At 43.0% G+C, this 12,357-nt stretch overlaps 3 protein-coding genes across 3 annotated transcripts; 1 reads left to right on the top strand and 2 right to left on the bottom strand.

Moving 5' to 3' along the window:
- Positions 1–333: 333 nt before the first annotated feature.
- Positions 334–1,461, bottom strand: GGI43DRAFT_416226 (uncharacterized protein). The gene is made up of 2 exons (XM_083207259.1): positions 1,105–1,461; positions 334–1,048 (listed from the first exon to the last, which is right to left on the bottom strand). The coding sequence occupies exons 1-2, from the start codon at positions 1,211–1,213 to the stop codon at positions 447–449; spliced, it is 711 nt and encodes a 236-aa protein (XP_083056379.1). The 5' UTR covers positions 1,214–1,461; the 3' UTR covers positions 334–446.
- Positions 1,462–2,475: 1,014 nt separating this feature from the next.
- On the bottom strand, positions 2,476–3,240 carry GGI43DRAFT_416224 (uncharacterized protein). The gene has a single exon (XM_083207258.1). The coding sequence runs from the start codon at positions 2,769–2,771 to the stop codon at positions 2,589–2,591; it is 183 nt and encodes a 60-aa protein (XP_083056378.1). The 5' UTR covers positions 2,772–3,240; the 3' UTR covers positions 2,476–2,588.
- Positions 3,241–9,435: 6,195 nt separating this feature from the next.
- GGI43DRAFT_416220 (uncharacterized protein) lies at positions 9,436–10,591 on the top strand. The gene is made up of 3 exons (XM_083207257.1): positions 9,436–9,612; positions 9,667–9,730; positions 9,808–10,591. Exons 1-3 carry the CDS (start codon positions 9,574–9,576, stop codon positions 10,497–10,499), a joined length of 795 nt encoding a protein of 264 aa, XP_083056377.1. The 5' UTR covers positions 9,436–9,573; the 3' UTR covers positions 10,500–10,591.
- Positions 10,592–12,357: the final 1,766 nt, after the last annotated feature.

The raw sequence follows: 12,357 nt of genomic DNA, 5'->3' as shown, positions 1-12,357 counted from the left end.
GCCGTGCCTTCGTAAGCAGTGCGCATGCAATGGCGCTTCGAATAAGAGTAGCCATTAATACTTAGTGGTGTCACAAGAGAAGGATGTGCATTATTACAAGAAATTCCTGACAATACAGGATTATTAATATCATGCGCTTGAACTCCGAATTGTGCTGCAGTCAGGAATCTGCGACACCTCGATAGGAAGTGAAGAAGCGAGGATGCGATCTGAGCAACTCTCTGCTAAGAAGATCGCTCTCTTAAGCCTCTATTACCTCTATACATCGAGGTTTTATCAGCTTTGAAGACATTCACAAACGTGCCGGTAGGACTAAAATTGTGCCACGCAAGGCAGAAAAATCGAATAGTAATGAGTTTGCGAGATTATCTTCATGTGTCACGAAGGTCGCACAAAAGAATCTCGGTAAAAAGGTCGAAACTGTGTCATAATAGCAGTCCTATCTTCTAGCTGAGCTCATATCTGGCCTCTGCGGGGTTTACAGGAGCCCCAGATAGTTCATATCTAGGGCTCGCCACATCTCCAGGGGCCTCGAGGACTGTTCCACCTTGCTTCAATGATTGTTCCTGAGTTGATTTCATCTCCGGTGTGCTTTCGTCCCCACGTTTTTGCCGCCTTCGTGATCTTTTGAAGAATAAGAATAAGCCCAACCCTACCAACGCAAGACCAGCCACACCGCCAACTACTCCGCCAACAATTGCACCGACAGGAGTGTTGTCAGAGGATTTATTATCCGTTGAGTGTGTAGGGGTTGTACTTGTAGTAGAGGTGCCGGATCTGTCAGCGGATGACGCTGCAGCGGATTGCGTAGTTGTTAAAGATGTTGAAGTGGTCGATGATGTGGTAGGTCCAACAGAGGAAACTTGGTTGCAAAAATCACTTTTACCAGGCCCGCCATCTACGCATCTGTTTGTGCAGAATTTGATGACCACTATGTCGCCGTTTTGTCCGCCAACGCAATGGAACAGTGTGTTAGTTGATACACCTTTATTGCTTGAGTCTAAAGACGCCTTCTGAAGCGCATCGGTGATTTGGGCCTGATAGTTTCCTGAGTTTCACGACTGTTAAACAAGGGTTTAGGTGGAAATATAGCGAGTCACTTACCAATCCCCAACAAATTGAAGCCGCAATAGTCTAACCCAGGAGTGCAGTTGGCTGCAAGAGCCAAAGTGGTAAAGGCAGATAAAAGAAACAGCGTCCTCACCGATGCCATGTTCACTGTGCGACTGCAAAAGGTAATAGGAATTTCCCTCCTTTTGGTCTTGAGAAATAAAAAGACGCGGAAAGACAAACAATGGAAATGCTCCTAGCGTCTTCGACCTAAGTCATCTATTTTCAGCGCTCAGCTAATCCATGTGAAACAAGTGTGCGTATCCTTTCCAAGCTAGGCTGCAGCTGAGCCAACAATTTTATTAAGCTTCCACTTATTTGACAAATCGCGAACTGCGACCCCTAGCGAAATCGTTCCACAGCCAATACTATCGGTCAAACCTGCAGCAATGGAAATCCACATGGACCTGCCTCCCTGTCTAACCAACGCTCCTATTTGTGAGCGCCATTCAGTTTTTAGGATAGTGAACGGATGATTGAGGAACTTTTGGAGGCTGTGCTTCATAGAGTTGCCGTGGGGGCGGCTGATCGCCCGCGTACCGGCAGCCCACTATAGGTACTTCATAGTGGAAAATTGAGAAAATACATAATTCCTTGCAAAGAAGGCTGTGTTTTAAAGGCTAAGTAGAATAAAATTAGTTACTCGCAACACATTAAAATGAGCAACACGGAATACCTACACACAGGCTGGGGTTCACAATAGTGTAGAGGCGGCGATCGTTGGCAGGATCGTAGTTAGTGCAACAGCAAATGGGTGCTATCTACTTGTCGATCAACGATCATGATGAACGAATAACCAATCACCACCGCAATTTAATGGGTCTGGATTCGGAGATTCATCTTAGAGTTATGACCAAATCCACTCCTAATTGGATGTCACAATAGGCGATTCCGACACGACTCTCAGCTACAACCCTCTCATTGAGAGCAATATGGTAGAAAAATGTTAAAGCGATGTCAACGCAGCCCAAGGAAGTAGAAGGCAGTTATATATTGAACGCTTCGGCAACCTTGGTATCAATATAGCCACGCCTTATGGTCGATACGTGTGTTTGAAGAAGAAACACACGTAGGTGCAAAGTCACATAGATTTTGATTATGCAATCGCTAACTTGGCAGCGCTCGCAGCTAGAATTACCTACCTAGTTCTAAAAGACAAATGCCAGACACTCTTTTGGTCTCTTCGCAGGAATATAATTTTAGCACGATACTAATGGAAGGCATTCACGACATTACGATATCTAATTGGCCAGCTGGTCTATTACTATACATAATGTAATGATTGTTATTGGTAATTTTTTTGGTGAGTCGATACATACATTCTGTCACCAACCAAAGGGCAAGATAGCTTCCAACCAAGAGAGCTAATGCCAGAACGAAATTCCCAGTCCCCCAAACAACATTTTTTTAGCCTTGCTTGAGGAATTCCTGGGGAGACGCTTTGAATCGCTTCCAGTGCTAGTCTAATTTGCGTTTAGCTAGCTGATGCCGATATCAATTCTGTCCCAAAAAGCACAAATACTGTAGTCCACGTGCCCGACAGCCGGTTGATCGTGAAATACCATGCCTGCGAAGTTATTCGATGTAAATCGCGGCCAATCCCGCCCGGTATGATCTGTCGCGGCCATGTTTGTCCATACGATCCGAACAAACTCAATCATACGCTTCTCCGCAGTGGTGAAACTACAGTTTCCAAACCGATCATTGACCAAACCAAAGATGAATGGGAGTTCCGCGGCAATACTAACGGGCAGGAACAGCTCAGTGTATGATTGACGCTACATGTGTAGACTAGACTCTGTCCTGTCACAAGCGCTCGATGATTTGGGTATATGAACTAGTAGCGAGTAACTACAGGCGAAATGGCAGTAAACGCGGGTAGTGGAGAGGCCGAAAACTTCGAAAGCGCGAAGGTTGTATTAATGGTCGACGAGATTGAGCTGCTCAGCCTCTCCATATATTTGAACGCTGGTCAATCGTATATCCTTCAAACTTTTCTTGAATTTCGAAATACCTGAGTCGGAAGCACTCTATTTAACGCAGCCTGACCCATATTGAGTCTTTGAGAGCGAATTAATGTATTTCCGAGGGTCCCTTCAAGATGGCTTAGAATCCAACCCTGCTCGCCTGATACGTTATCTTTAAAGGCCATTACCAGGGGGAAAGGACGACGAGGCATAAAAAGATCAGGATTAACAAGGTCAAGTTGGGTGTTTTGCTAGTGATGGGACTTTAATTCTCGGGCTTTCCTATCAATAACCTGAATGACAGTAATAACCACAATCGTTGCCACTTCGGGTGCAAAATCTGCAATACTGACAGCGACAAAGACAACATCAATCCAGAGTGAGACTGAGATACCTGGTTAGCCTTACCACCTAATTCGAAATTGGCAACCACCCAACACGAGATAGCCTTTGCCCGGTGTCAGTCTTTCAGAAATCGAAGGAATATATCCGGGTTAATACGGTAATAACCACGCACATGGGGATATACCCGTACAGAGACACGGTCCTTACACCAGGCCGTCGTTGGGGTATGCTGACTGGGCATGGGATGCGCCGAGTTGGCTGGGACGGCGGTCCTGCGCAGCACTACAACTCCCATATCATTCGTTGCTTATCTGCAGACCTAGCTTGCTCTGTCTCAGATTTCATAGCACTTTCTAGTCTTCGTAGGAAGGTGGTACAATGTGCTCCGTCATCTCGTCCAGTTCCCAGACGGCCTCATCCCCGTTGAAGCCACCTTTACCATGGTCGTTTTTCACCATCGCTATCGCCATAATCATCTTCGATGACTTTATAAATGATTTAGTGCTTATCCCTCTTGATACGGTCACTCATGCGCCGGGCAAGGCCGTGCTAGATAAGATGTTCTGCAGCTGGCTCATCGTGATCCCCGGCGTGCCCAATCGAAACGAAGCATCAGGGGCAGGCTATAGACCAGCGGTGAGCAACAACAAAGAGTCTGCAAGGTAAAAACCTGGAAGACATTCAGAGCGGGGATGTGATGGAGCAGCAGAGATCGCCTCAGACGTGAAGCCAAGACAAAGTCTCCAGTGCCCATGACTAGATTTGAGAGCTACTCTCTCTTAGCATCCTAATAGAGAAGCAGTCAATGAAAAGGTATTTATTTTCTCTTGTTCCCATATATTTAAACGATCAATCTTATAACCCTATTTTTTACCATTTCTTCCGAGCAGTGGGTGCCATGTGTCGTTAACTATCCCTATCGCAAGAGTTATCGTGGACATCCATGATACGAAACCGTTGTAGACATGGGTCTAAATAATAAATTAATAATCAGCAGGCAAACAAGGCAGCAGCAAAATGTTTGTGGACTTCTGGAGCAAAGTAGAAACAGTTTAGAGATTCGAGCATTCAATCCTACCAGCCCCGCCAAGTGGGCCGCAGCATAAACCTCTTCTGGCAGTGGGCCTGCTTTGTCCCGGTATTAAGACATACGAAGAATAATGTAACGTAGGAGAAGTATTAATTGACAATAAGAAATGCCATAAGCTTAGTTATATGGGTATCCACTCTCATCGTAGTTACCACTGGGCGGCCCTTTCTGGACGAACCATTGGCCGTGATAGCCGTGATCATGGCATTAGTCACTGTTCTGTGAGCGTTGAAAGAGGTGTGAAATTGATATATCGAGACCTTCACGACAATATTAAGAGTTAATGGAAATGGATATGACAAGGGCAGTGGCTGTTCGCGAATTCGCGAATTAGCATTCTCAACCAACTCAAAATTGTATTGGGTTAATTGGAAATAATCATCAATTATATCAACAACTAATAAATCAATCTCGCACTAATACCTCAGACAAACTAAAAGATTTGATAACCCAGTGTTCATTAAGCCCGTAACAGGCACTAAACAGTTTTTCACCATTAAGGGTTGAGCGGCCAAGAAACACTCAAACTCAGGAGAGAGATGCGGAGGGTTCATTCTACCATTATTAAAAGGCTTCTTTGTAATGCTATTTCTCGGCAAAGCTCATCTTTACGTTCCTGAGGCCAAAGTATGTTGCTGCTAGCGGGCCCACGCAGCCCGCTGCGGTCCGTCTACCCCAAGCTAGCTATTAATGGAAGATTAAAAGCATCATCGTCTAGTTATTTAATATGGTGTGTTTAGGATAATTATTCGAATGCTTGTTGTGGTGATTGTTGCAATGACAGTTCACCAAGTTGGGAATCCAATATAAAACCAGCGTCACTATAGTCAGTGCCCGTACCTTTAGGGCATATGGTTGTTATAATGCTTCTGAATTATTGTATTGTACCTAAGGTCGATGTGCTGCTTAGATGGTTGTTCTTGGCTAATTTAGAAGTCTTTGAAATGCTACATCGCACGTGTCCGATATTCCTATCTCGTGTCGAATGCACAATGAGCTTTATTACTTTTAGATGGGCCATATTTTCACTATAGACGCTCCCAATGGTATTTGGAGATTGCCTCTGGTTATCTGAGAGTCCTGGACCGCGTTCTCAGCATGAATCTCTCCTATCTCGTCAGCCTCAACGATAAAATTTGTTGTACTTTAAAAGTTTAGTCGTTGGTCCGACATTAGCAAGTGAACTCTAATATTTTAGATAACTGACACAGCGCGGGGAGGTGGTATGCCTACGAGAGATTGACAGTAATTATGTACGACAAGAATCAATAAGACGACAATGTTCAAAGAATATATAAACCCGTTGGCCAAGGTAAGTGTCTTTAAGAGAGATTTAGTATGCTTACCGCTACACCAATGCATCCATGAAGACAAAAAGAAGAAGAAAAATAAGGAAGGTCAAAAGGCTCTTCAATCCAACATACACAAAAGTCCACAGGTGCCGCACTATTAACTGTATACTTCATTGAAAATTTAATTATCACAACCTACACACATATACTGGCCACCCTTCCCATGCCGCTCAAACTGACTGGGATAATGCACATGAACAGTCCGACGGACTCTTGCATAGCGACAGCCATCCCGCCGCCAACATATACATTCATGCAGCTTCCAGATTCATCCTAGCTGCTCTTGACATGTCATTTAGCGTCGGCCTTGCCGTTGGTGATATCAGAAATAACGAAACATTCGCAAATATTGCCTGATTAAGTTACTGGTCCAATCAATTATTGCCCGAGACACAGATTTGACAAAATAGTTTATTGTAATACGAGGTTAGCATCATAGCTAAATTACTCTTCGTACTCCTCGTATTATCATCATTCTTACTTCTCCGGCTAATAAAACTAAAATCTCCGGGCTAGATATAGTAATCTTTATCTTAAGAGTTCTCATAATGTTTATCGGCAAGCTGACTATAAATAGGGTTGCGATTTAGAATGTCTCAGCACAAGCTAACAACATCTACGTTCCAATTTAACTTGCTGTATCTCAGCGGTATCACAGCTGACAACATCAATATGCTTTCAAATTCTCATAAATAATGTAAGCAAAGTCAAGTGGTTAAACTAAAAAAAAGCTCCGAGTTAATGTCCAAAGTATAAACTCCGTGCTGGCCAATACTCTAATATGAGCTGACCTAGCGCGCTGCAGAGATATACTTGTCAGTTCCGCTTTTAATGACAAATTGTATATCTTGGCCTTACAGGTAAGTGGAAACATGAGAAACACCGAGGATGACAGTGTAACAGTTAAGTGGCCTATTTTCATCAAAAACCCCAATAAGGTGGCTGTATATGGGAATATAATCCTAAAAAAAGAGAAGCAATTTAATATGGAGTTCTCTAAGAGTTATACTGTACTATAAGATAGTTGTACGGTAGAGCCGAATAATAGTCGACAGCGAAAGTGGAACCATCAAGTAGCAAATAGCAAATGCATCATTTTGACTTTAATCCGACAACTTCCTCGTAGCAACGAAGGTTCGGTTTTATGTGTTGCCAAGAGGGTGCTCACTACAGTCAATCTAGTACATAGTCCCGGGTTCTAAATCAATCTGAAGGCCAATTGGCTCGGGCAGATGATCAAAGAAAAGTTCAACATCAATTCGGGTGCTTGTTGTTTCACCATCAGGAATCTCGATATTGCATGATAGATGCACCCATGACTTACCTTGGGTTGGCCCTTTTGAGATCAGTGGAATTTGCCACGCTTCATATCCTTAACGAGTCCCACACGCTAGAGTTTCTGGTTATCTCAATGTCGATATTAAAATCTGCGTTTCAAATCAAGACTTCATGGTTTTGCCAAATCTCTTTCGATCGGAAAAGTAAACTTGCTTTCATTTAGGACAAACTACACATCACCACCGTCCAAGTTAGTAGACATAACAGAGCCGTCGTTAACGGTGGGTCTAAACCCCATATTAGTCTAGAAAATAGGTTCAGGAATAGGAGGAATTGGCGATTCCACCAAAGCATTTTAGGCTAGTTACTAGTGTCTCATATCCTCCATCACTTGTTCGGTGGAGCATTCGATCAGTCGTCCCAATCTTTGAGACATTTTGCATATTTGAGCCCTCCAAGATCAAGAAGGTAGAAGGTGGGTAGATCTCCCTTTGGATGCAATAGGTAATACTAGCTGGCTGGGAATGGTGCATGCCTCCCTTGTCACTTTCGTTACCCAATATGCGCTTGCTGATGTAGGTTGAGCAGCCAGTCGACGGTCAGTACGGAATCTAGCCGACACTCCTTGATAGAGTGATCCTCCATGAAGGCGACCGTATCTAGGTAGGCTAACCTCAATTGTAAATGCACGGGGGCCACATGTATTCTTGAGCATTTCGACCCAGATCTTCTCTGTTTTTTTTTTTTTTTTTTTTTTTTTTTCGGTTCTGAAACGATTTCATTGAGGATAGTCATCATTTCGCACTTTCCGGCCTCCCATAGACGATTAAATACAATTCATAATTTATAGATTTTCTGCGGGTGTTTAGCTAGCTTGATCACACGTCTTATCCAGTAGACTCTTGGCGTGCAGTTACTGGCACCATTCCACCATCTTCCAGTATATTCTTCAACAACGAAAAGATTATAGGTGCAAGTGATTTAATTAGTTCAATAATTTTATTTATAAAAATAGACATATGTATTTGACTAATAAATAGTATTATAAAAATATAGCAATAATATATATTGTAATAACTTTTTTATATTGATTATACAAAAAATATTTTTTAAAAGAATTATATAGTACAATGTTTAATTATCAATTTGTTTTGTTTTATTGTTTTCAATAGTTATTTAAAATTGGAGGAAGCTTCTAGTAAAAGAAATAGACCTTCTTAATTAAGAAAAAATATTACTTAAATTGTAAAACGGCACCGCCTAAGCAGTAATACTCAATAAATTTCTGCTTACTGTATTGCGGGGAGAGTCGTCGAAAACCTACTTTTAAGACGATAGCATCATCATCCATCTGCAGTAACAAGACATACGTACAGAGCGCTAGCAAGGGCCACTTACAAGGTTGCTACGCAGGGTGTTTTTAGAGCGTATTCCTTCGCAGCTCCTAATAGTGGATTATTTTAGTATTAATTTTCCATTTAATATATGGTGCCAAGGATTTACAAATATACATGTACCTAAATGCACATAAAGGTCAGATGAAATTACTATATTAAGTCAAAGCCGGCTACACTTTCTGTAGATAGTACACCCCGACGTCAAAATACAAATGGCTAGTTATATATGAGTATATCACATACTACAATGTGCAAAGGAATAGACTGCTTTTACGATGAGTAGCTATGTATTCCCCGAGTATAAGTGGATAGCCGTAAATATAAATATCAAAATGCGCGAAGTAAATAAACTACATTGTACATGCAACAATTCATTAACTGCCTCCTCTACGTAGATTCTTATCACCCCGAATCAGAATCTTGGGCAGACCGACAATCAAGTTTAGCCGCAAGCTACCGCGAGAGATGGCCAGCGTAACTGCGGTCATCCAAATTCGCAGTTTTCATTGGGCAGATGATACGAAAATGTAAGTCACAGATTTATAATACGGGGCTTTGCTCGGATAATTTGAGAGAGCACGCTAGGACAAGGGATATTTCTTAGAGCTGACCCATTTGCATCGCAGATCCAGGCATAATAATATGCGTGCGGGGGCTAGTACAAATGTGCAGTTCTAAAGCACTCGGGAGTAGTTACGCGCATAGATAGGCTCGAAAGTGGACCAAACAAAAGGGCAAATAGCTGGATGAGGCAATTTTGTCGTAATATAGTGAGATAAACAGCCAGGATTGGCACTACTTTACGCCAGGGGTATTATTTAAACTCGAGCAAAATTTAAACCCAGCGCTAAACGAGAAAAGAAGATGCATACATGTACTCCATATTTGGCCTAAACAAAACATGTCAGCTTAAACAAAAACTGCTAACTTAAATAAACCTGTTAACCTAAACTTGCTAAGAAACCGTTGAACTCTACCAAGCGTCTTGAGCCTCTAGCGGAGAAACTACAGCCGTGTGGTGTGCGCCATCTAATATGCAGTACGCGGATCTTATGAAGCCTGACGAAGATTGGGTAAATTTGACCAATGAACCATTGTGATTCCAAATGGCACTAACTGGATATAAGAGGGGTCTGGAAGACCCCTTGGAGCGAAGAAAAATCCAAAATCGCATCGCACAGCGAGCCTATAGTACGTCGTCCAAGCTCGCGCAATTTAATTTTATATACCCCAAAGTATCACACACTGACACTTAAGTGCAATTATAGGACGCAATATGCGCGAGAGAGCGAACGAGGTCAAACAGTTAAAGCAACAGCTTAGAACGTACGAAGAGTTCCACCTACACAATGCACAAGACGAAGATGGCACATATCAGGAAAGCAGCAGCAGCCCGCCAATACTGCTACCCAACAAGCGGGGCGTTGGAGACTGGTATCCTTTACAGCAGCCTACTCCATCAGTATCACAGGGCAAAGTGTCGCGTCCAAACGACTCCCAATTCAGCCGCGTGCAATGGCAAGTCTGCCCAGTTATAGTAGAGCAGCAGCCACCGAACAATCAGAGACTAGCTACACGGCAACAAGCAGAATCTTGGGTGTCGACCAACAGCCAAAGGATTGTTGTAGAGTCCCAAACACCTGCACCAAGTGTCTCAATGGAAGATGGGATTAAGCCTGATGACATACTGCCGTTGAGTCCAATTGATATTTCGGCATTAAGCGATGATTTTACATTTGACACGACTAAATTGGCTAATAAAAGCCAACAATTAACCTCACTATTACACATGGCAGTTGCTGGGAATCATATAGACACCATCAAGGTATTACTGCAGGACGAAAGGATAATAATTGACGAAAAAGACAGTGACGGATTTACACCTTTACAGCGAGCTGTTATGCACGGTAGATCGGAAATTGTCAAGTTGCTGCTCGACTATATACCTACTAGTTTATAGCAGTGAATAATTATTTATAATAAAATAGTATAAGAGTTGGATTTTAGTAGTATATTTATATTAACTCTAATTACTCATATATATTTCTCAAGTATAATACCCATCTATCATATTCGAAGTATGAATGTACAGCCGGAAGAAATTAATCGAGGGACGAATGTTTCCGTATTATAAAACTAGACACTTAATAAGTACGAAAAAAGCTTTGCAAGTACATTAATGGAAATTCGGGGTATATGGGTAGCGTCTATTGATACAAAGAATACTGCGACCAGAGTCACTGCTACATTGATCACTACTACACTGATTACTACTACAATGAATCTCAGCTGGCCAGAGAAGCAAGATAGCCTTACTGGATTAGAAGCAGCTATATACAAAAGGAATTGGAAGCTCGAAAATAGAGAAGAAAATTGATGAACCCGTTTTATAATAAACTATAATATAGTATTAATGTATATAATAGTTGATAAGCGCTATATTGTAGGAGGCAGGCGCTGTATTATAGCACTATAAGTAATTGATGATACTTTTACTTACAAAGCCCCGCTTGTTTGGATGGTGGTTATCCCTAAAACTACTACCTACACGTATATGGGAAGCCGAATCGAAAGGTGCCACATGCCAAGTCTTCACTTCGATAACGCAAACCTGGTGACCTCAGAGCTCGTACTTTGACTAGGGTAACAAGACTAACCGTCTTTCACGTTTTAGTCTTAGCCCGGGTTGCCTTATGATCCTGGTGAAAACGAACAGATCCTTAGCACCCGGTCGATCAGGGACCCTCGGCCGGAGGCCAGTTCAGCCTTTGAGTTAATTCCGATCCCAGCAGCGCTTATTGAGGCCCCGCGGCATGGATTAATTATCTAATTCGTGCCGCTACTTCAAACGCAATCTGCAAATCTGTCATCGATCAGGGACGGCACCTGCAAGGGTTAGGAACTAGCACGAAGTAGTTGCGCTTTGCTGTACATACAGAGCAACATGTTACATTAAGCCTATAACAGAAGCGGCTACACCTCCGCACAGGGACAGGGGCAAGTCAAACGCCACATCCTCACAACTTCGCGTGCCGTCCCCCTCCACCATATCACCTATGCGGCACAGGCGATCCACAGAGTTAACAAAGAACCATATCTTCCTGCCCCCATACTAATCTCCCTTTGAGGCTTACCTTGCCGCCAAAGTACCCCCCCCACTGAGCTTAACTGAACAATGGACTGAGTCAGAAAAGCTCGCGTTTGATCTTGCACATGGCACTAGGACAAGTGTTCGGTCCGAGGAACTATTGCAAACGGGCGGGTTTAACCCCAATCCTCCTCGTACCATCTCCGGGGAAGCATGTCCGAAGGAGCCAGGAGTAACCATACACTTTGATAACGTGGTTACTTTTGCGCGTTGGACCCACCAACCCCTGGTAATCGACTCTATATCTTGAGTTCCCGGGTGGGGGTCATGGGAAACAAGCTTGATGACTGCTTCAGGGCTGTAGCGCATAATTCCCCAGAGCACGCTTGGTAGCACGGAGTACGCCGCTCACCAATGGCGATCCTACTTTGGCCTGTTTTCAAAGTGGATGCAAGCTAGTTGGCATAAATTCTGGGGATTGGCTCCATCTCGTATGATCAGCAGGTCCGTGATACTGTCGGCTGCTATCTCGAGTGCGTCAACATCAATGGCAATTTAGCTTCACAATTTAGACTACTAAACATGTGTAGATAATTTGTAATGGAATTCGCTTAATGAGTTGCCGTCCCGTGTTCCCGCTTTGCGATATTGAAAGGCTGACCAACATGTATTTGGCCGGACTTGGATTTCGTTAGTTATTAATTCTAGCGGACCCATAAGTGATATAGTG

The sequence above is a fragment of the Trichoderma evansii genome, assembly GCF_050947405.1.
Source record: "Trichoderma evansii strain SZMC 28006 chromosome Unknown GGI43scaffold_27, whole genome shotgun sequence".
Classification (NCBI taxonomy): domain Eukaryota; kingdom Fungi; phylum Ascomycota; class Sordariomycetes; order Hypocreales; family Hypocreaceae; genus Trichoderma; species Trichoderma evansii.
The sequence above is the reverse complement of the archived record's forward strand: the minus strand, read 5'-3'. Positions and strand labels throughout refer to the sequence as shown.

What these genes read in the sequence shown, in the direction of transcription:
- GGI43DRAFT_416226 (XM_083207259.1), bottom strand. Translation starts at nt 1,213, where the DNA reads ATGGCATCGGTGAGGACGCTGTTTCTTTTATCTGCCTTTACCACTTTG. An exon ending in CTTCAATTTGTTGGGGATTG is followed by an intron (nt 1,049 to 1,104) that starts GTAAGTGACTCG and finishes CGTGAAACTCAG; the next exon opens with GAAACTATCAGGCCCAAATC.
- GGI43DRAFT_416224 (XM_083207258.1), bottom strand. Translation starts at nt 2,771, where the DNA reads ATGATTGAGTTTGTTCGGATCGTATGGACAAACATGGCCGCGACAGAT.
- GGI43DRAFT_416220 (XM_083207257.1), top strand. Translation starts at nt 9,574, where the DNA reads ATGCAGTACGCGGATCTTATGAAGCCTGACGAAGATTGG. An exon ending in TGAAGCCTGACGAAGATTGG is followed by an intron (nt 9,613 to 9,666) that starts GTAAATTTGACC and finishes ACTGGATATAAG; the next exon opens with AGGGGTCTGGAAGACCCCTT. An exon ending in CATCGCACAGCGAGCCTATA is followed by an intron (nt 9,731 to 9,807) that starts GTACGTCGTCCA and finishes GTGCAATTATAG; the next exon opens with GACGCAATATGCGCGAGAGA.